This window comes from Grus americana, unplaced genomic scaffold (assembly GCF_028858705.1).
Source record: "Grus americana isolate bGruAme1 unplaced genomic scaffold, bGruAme1.mat scaffold_191, whole genome shotgun sequence".
Taxonomy (NCBI): domain Eukaryota; kingdom Metazoa; phylum Chordata; class Aves; order Gruiformes; family Gruidae; genus Grus; species Grus americana.
Window position 1 is genome coordinate 34,329 of NW_026561497.1, and position 7,075 is coordinate 41,403.

Genomic DNA, 7,075 nt, shown 5'->3' on the forward strand with positions numbered 1-7,075 from the left:
GTGGGGCTCATTGACAGAGCTTTAAACTAGGCTCAAAGGCTCGAAGGGAGAGGGGGATAACATCAGGCTTGCCAGGGACATGTTGTGGGATGATGTGCCCAGGTTGGAGGGATGGGGCGCTGGCGACGGCCCTCGGCCTACTGCTCAAAGATGTGCTGGATGCACTACAGCATGCTTGAAGCCTAGAGGAGACAAGCCAGGGGCTCCAGATGCAACAGGAACCAACAGGGTAACACTGGGAAGATACATCAAAAGAATTCCAGCCACCCCAGCCAATGTCAGCCTCATTGGGGGCACAACTAAAATGCCTCTACGCGAACGCACGGAGCACGGGGAATAAACAAGTGGAGCTGGAGACATGTGTGCGCCTGCAAGGCTATGACCTTATTGGCATTACAGAGACGTGGTGGGATAGCTCCTATGACTGGAGTGTTGGGATGGAAAGGTACAGGTTCTTTAGGAAGGACAGGCAGATGAGGAGACAGATGAGGAGGGGGCATCGCCTTCTATGTCAATGACCATCTGGAGTGCATGGAGCTCCACATGGGGATGGATGAGGAGCAGACAGAGAGCCTATGTATCAGGATTAAAGGGAGGGCTGGGGCAGGGGACATCATAGCGGGGGTCTACTACAGGCCACCTGACCAGGGGGACCGAGCAGATGAAGCCCTCTATAGGCAGACAGGAGCAGCCTCACACTCACAAGCCCTGGTCCTTATGGGGGACTTCAACCACCCCATCTGTTGGAGGGACAACGCAGCAGAGCACAAGCAATCCAGGAATTTCCTGGAATGTGTCAATGACAACTTTCTCCTCCAAGTGATAAAGGAGCCAATGAGGAGAGGTGCCATGCTGGACCTTGTTCTCTCCACAGTGAAGGGCTGGTGGGGAATGTGAAGCTCAAGGTCAGCCTTGGCTGCAGTGACCATGAAATGGTGGAGTTCCAGATCCTCAGGACAGCAAGGAGGGTGCACAGAAAAGCTCACTACCCTGGACTTCAGGAGAGCAGATACTGGCATCTTCAGGGATCTGCTTGGTAGAGTACCATGGGACAAAGCCCTGGAGGGAAGAGGGGCCCAAGAAAGCTGGTTAGTATTCAGGGATCACCTCCCCCAAGCTCAGGAGCGATGCATCCCAACAAAGAGGAAGTCAGGTAAAAACACCCAGAGGCCTGCATGGATGAACAAGGAGCTCCTGGACAAACTCAAACAAAAAAAGGAAGCCTACAGAGGGTGGAAGCAAGGGCACGTAGCCTGGGAGGAATACAGGGAGGGTGTCCGAGCAGCCAGGGATCAGGTTAGGAAAGCCAAAGCCGTGATAGAATTAAATCTGGCCAGGGACATCAAGGGCAACAAGAAAAACTTCTATAGGTACGTCAGAGATAAAAGGAAGACTGGGGAAAATGTGGGCCCTCTCTGGAAGGAATCAGGAGACCTGGGATATGGAGAAGACCGAGGTACTCAATGACTTTTTTTGCCTCAGTCTTCACTGGCAAGGCCTCTAGCCACACTGCCCAAGTTGCAGAAGGCAAAGGCAGGGACTGGGATAATGAAGAACCACCCACTGTAGGAGAAGATCAGGTTTGAGAATATCTAAGGAACCTGAAGGTGCACAAGTTCATGGGACCCGATGAGATGCATCCGCGGGTCCCGAGTTAACCGGCAGATGAAGTGGCTAAGCCACTCTCCATCATATTTGAGAAGCTTTGGCAGTCTGGTGAAGTTCCCACTGACTGGAAAAGGGGAAGCATAAGCCTCATTTTTAAAAAGGGGAAAAAAGAAGACCTGGAGAACTACAGGCCGGTCAGTCTCACCTCTGTGCCCGGCAAGGTCATGGAGCAGACCCTCCTGGAAACTATGCTCAGGCACATGGAAAACAAGGAGGTGATTGGTGACAGCCAACATGGCTTCACTAAGGGCAAATCATCCCTGAACAAATCTGGTGACTTTCTACAACAGGGTTACAGCATTGGTGAATGAGGGAAGAGCAACTGATGTCATCTACCTGGACCTGTGTAAAGCATTTGACACCGTCCTGCACAACATCCTTGTCTCTCAATTGGAGAGACACGGATTTGATGGATGGACCACTTGATGGATAAGGAATTGGCTGAATGGTCGCACTCAAAGGGTTGCGGTCAACAGCTCAATGTCCAGGTGGAGACCAGAAATGAGAAAATGCCAGTATGTCCTTGGACTTACCACATAATTATCTGAACTATTCTCATTGTAGCTTCATTCAGTGCATTGAAAAAATCCACCAGCACTTGTCCTTTCTCTCCCATTTTCCCAATAACCATTCCAAAAACAAGACAAAAGACGATCAACCCCAGCACATTGATGCCGTCAGAATATATGCCCACGATTTTATATTCTTGGGTTTTGTTCTATAGATTAGATTCAAGAGAAAAAAGTTACTATCAGAAAACACTGAATTTATTTTAGAGAGTTCTAAAATGAAAACACATTTAGATCTTTCTTTGAAAAGACATGAAACTCTATTCCCTTTCTGGCAGTGCCAAGTGGGCAAGTTCAGGAATGAAGGTAGAACTAAATTGTCTTTGAAAGCTTTGTATTGTATGCAAGGATCTGACCAAACCCTAGCAGGGGATAAAGCACCCCTTAATTCATGTTGCCCTGTCTGACACAAAAGTATGGCAGAGTCTAGGTATCCACAGTCATGCCATCAATATAATCAAGCCTTATTATATGTTATTTCTAAGCAACTCAAGGGTTTGTGTCTGGATTTAAGAAAAATAGTCCACTGCATAAGAACTGAGACAATAGTGTCCAATTTTGCCCCAAGTTTAAAATCTATTGTTCAGCTGAAATCAGTGAAATTGAATAATTTATAGCACAATTGGATGCACATAACATAAAAATCCTGCTAAATAGGCAGGGATTCACACTTTCCTCTGTGTTTGTGCAGTATGAACATATGAAGGGAAGGGTGCAATTCTTCACTACATCCTGCTTCAGGATTTAATTCATGTCTTTTCATATAGCTCATGTTCCCATGCTCTCATTGCTATGAGATGAAATTTGGAAGGAGTATAATAAAATGCATATTGATTTGGTACCGTTTGTAGTTCTGTGTTCATATTCCATCGAATTCCGTTCTCCCTCTCCTCCACTGTAAGTCTAGGCTTTATAAACCATCAACACCCAAAAGTTTTCAACACCTCTAATCAGAGGCTTGTTAAACATCTTGTTCACTTTTGTCTCTTTACTTTCTTTTTTCAGAGTAACAAACAATTAACAAATGCCTTCCATTGTTTTACTTTCCACTAAAAAAAAAATGGTGATTTTCCGTCCCTTCTTTCTGCAGTGCTTACAGTTATCTCATTGCTGCTCAGACATCTTGTGCTGATATACATCTAGCCTTTCCCAGTGACTGTTTTCTTTAATTTTTCAACAAATTGACAATTCATTGGCATATACATTTAATGGAGTATATTAATGGATTATTTTCTCACATCATGTATCTTTGGACTGCTTAATTACCAGTGGAGTCCTCTTAAACCTACTTGAAGATCCTCATAATCACCTCTACAATTTACTTATTAAGCTTTGTGCTCTTGCTAAAATCTATGCATGTACCATTTCCTTCCTTTTCTCAGTCACTAACCACATCAACTAAACCAAATTTATTCTACGTTCTTTCTCCCCATTTCATATATTATGAAGAAATACAACAATAAAGGTCATACCTGTGAAGCCTCTGCTGTCGTAGCAGTTGTAACAGGTTCTTCTGTAAATGTGGAGCCATTTTTATCCACACCAGTTGTAGCTTCAATTTTTTCACGTTTGGTTTTATACTGGAAAATTAAAAAAAAACCAACCAAAACCAAAAACCCCCAAAAAAACTTAGAAACATGAGGGAAATGAAGAATGGACAAAAGCATAGCCTTTGCCCAGTAAAAATAAAGGGGGGAAAATAACCAATCTGACTTGAAGGTAGCAAACATAGATAAACATGTTATTTCCCAGTTCATGTGAGCCATCACGGTTCTGTACTTCAGATGCTGTAGATCAAACAAGTGATTCACAGATAACATGCTACGAATTCTGCTCCCCAGGCTCTTGGGTGCCCTGTGGATCTGGTGCAGTGTTGTGGGGATGAGATACAGCTCCTGACCATGACAAGGGGACTTTTTGCTGGGACCAATAGTCTAGAGAGAATTGCTGACAGCCACCCCAGGAGACGACTGTAGAGCAGATGCATCTGACAGAATCAGACCCTTGGTAATGTAGTTAGCATGACTAATATAAAGCAAACAGCCATTCTCTGTGGCTGAGCTGGTCACTTATTAGTCCCCTTTCCCCTTATTATCAGGCCCTGAAGGTCCTGTGCAGCAAGTAGACAATCCAAACAGATTTTTTCTTCCCCTCCCTACCAGCCTCAAGACAGATTCCTGGGTGCCACGCTGACTATTCCTTTTCTTATCAGTCTTGAAGGTCCCAGGCACCTGGTCAGACAGGGGTTGATGACCCTGCCACAGAACAAGGAAGCATAACAGCACCCAGAGCACTGTCCATAAAACCAAGCAGTTACAAGTCCTAAGGGGGAACGTGGACTGCAGCTCCTGCTGGACACTGAGACCCAGGAATCCCTGGTGGCCAGGGATGCCTTCACCATTGTCTGCTTCCTCCGAGGACTGAGGGACTGACTCGTATTCTATGTTTTTCAAGTCTAGATTATCATTGTTATGTTGATACAAAACCATGTATTAAGATTTGACCCAATCTGCAGAAGGTCCATGTGATTAGTAAGCATAAGCTAAGTGGTGCTATTATAAAATTATACTACACTGATTCTGCTTATAGAAATCCTGTGCTATTCTGATTATAAATTCTGTGCTATACTAATCATAATATCCTGTTAAGATATTATTGTATTGCTTTAATTGTAACTATGATTTAGGGCTGTCATCATTCTGCCAAGGATCCCTAAAAGAACCTCTGTCTCCTTAGCGCTGGGTGACAGTAATTAACATATGAAAAATGACACAAAGAAGTTTTATAAACTGGAAACACATTCAGTGCTGTGAACAGCAGGACAGTTAACACAATTTACTGGGAAAGGTTAACTACCTCACATACAAACCTCAGATAAACTGCTAGGCAGCTGCTGGGGAAGACAAAAAAGGGAAGCAGAGAGCTTCACAAAAACCAGTTGATATATTTACAGATAAAGATGACTGAATCTCAAGTAAATCTGATATGTAGATAGCAGTTTTCTCTTTCATCTTGTAAATCTCATTTTTTCTGAAAGATGTCTCAAATAGACTCTACCAATTGGTTGTCTTTTCCTTAAGATGGATCATCAGGTCTGGTAATGGACATTAGATGTGAAACACATCAGGCAAGGGCTAAGTTATACAGATCTCAACTAGGAAATAGATCCTCATGACACGCTTCTTCTAACTCTCTGCCCCAAAAGGAAAAAATCTTGTCTTATACACTGCTTAGTTTCTGCACCCAGCTCCTAAAGAATGTCTTTTTGCAAGGGATGATCAAGGACTTAATAGCTGATAACAGTGTGTTTATCATTATGGAAATGAAACCAAGATACATTCAAAAAAGTCTTTTTATGGGAGATTAAGATACTCCTGGACTTCTCAGAAATAATTGTGACATAGTTTTTGGGGAGATAAAACTTAAGAACAATTCGTAGTTAGCAATGAAAACTACAGTAGCAAAAAGGAATGTTCAAACTTACTTGTTGAAAACAGGCCTGGACAAGATTTTCTGGGAACATATTCCTGTTAAAAAAGTAGAGGCATTTCAACATTATAGCATACTAAGAAGAATTTGTTTATATAAACAAAATGATAAAATCTGCTGCTTGAAAAACAGATCAGGTTGTGTTCCTTTATCCAGAATGCAGTTTATTTAGCACCATCAGATATAAAATCCAAAGAAATTAAGGCTTCAGTACTCCCAACGATCAGTTGGCTGTTTTCCTACTGTTGAATTTTCAGGCTTATTTCTCAGTATTTGACATTACTGCTGGTAAGCTAATAAACCCAGTGGTTTTCTACCCTGCTGCTTCACATCAATCCAGCTCACTACCCTAGATTTCAGGAGAGCAGATACTGGCATCTTCAGGGATCTGCTTGGCAGAGTACCATGGGACAAAGCCCTGGGGGGAAGAGGGGCCCAAGAAAGCTGGTTCGTATTCAGGGATCACCTCCCCCCAAGCTCAGGAGCGATGCATCCCAACAAAGAGGAAGTCAGGCAAAAACGCCCAGAGGCCTGCATGGATGAACAAGGAGCTCCTGGACAAACTCAAACAAAAAAAGGAAGCCTACAGAGGGTGGAAGCAAGGGCACGTAGCCTGGGAGGAATACAGGGAAAGTGTCCGAGCAGCCAGGGATCAGGTTAGGAAAGCCAAAGCCGTGATAGAATTAAATCTGGCCAGGGACATCAAGGGCAACAAGAAAAACTTCTATAGGTACGTCAGAGATAAAAGGAAGACTGGGGAAAATGTGGGCCCTCTCTGGAAGGAATCAGGAGACCTGGGATATGGAGAAGACCGAGGTACTCAATGACTTTTTTTGCCTCAGTCTTCACTGGCAAGGCCTCTAGCCACACTGCCCAAGTTGCAGAAGGCAAAGGCAGGGACTGGGATAATGAAGAACCACCCACTGTAGGAGAAGATCAGGTTTGAGAATATCTAAGGAACCTGAAGGTGCACAAGTTCATGGGACCCGATGAGATGCATCCGCGGGTCCCGAGTTAACCGGCAGATGAAGTGGCTAAGCCACTCTCCATCATATTTGAGAAGCTTTGGCAGTCTGGTGAAGTTCCCACTGACTGGAAAAGGGGAAGCATAAGCCTCATTTTTAAAAAGGGGAAAAAAGAAGACCTGGAGAACTACAGGCCGGTCAGTCTCACCTCTGTGCCCGGCAAGGTCATGGAGCAGACCCTCCTGGAAACTATGCTCAGGCACATGGAAAACAAGGAGGTGATTGGTGACAGCCAACATGGCTTCACTAAGGGCAAATCATCCCTGAACAAATCTGGTGACTTTCTACAACAGGGTTACAGCATTGGTGAATGAGGGAAGAGCA

The 7,075-nt window shown here is 44.1% G+C and overlaps 1 protein-coding gene across 1 annotated transcript; it reads right to left on the reverse strand.

Moving 5' to 3' along the window:
• Window positions 1-2,197: 2,197 nt before the first annotated feature.
• Window positions 2,198-5,793, reverse strand: LOC129200478 (excitatory amino acid transporter 3-like). The gene is made up of 3 exons (XM_054811799.1): window positions 5,722-5,793; window positions 3,710-3,817; window positions 2,198-2,386 (listed from the first exon to the last, which is right to left on the reverse strand). The coding sequence occupies exons 1-3, from the start codon at window positions 5,791-5,793 to the stop codon at window positions 2,198-2,200; spliced, it is 369 nt and encodes a 122-aa protein (XP_054667774.1).
• Window positions 5,794-7,075: the final 1,282 nt, after the last annotated feature.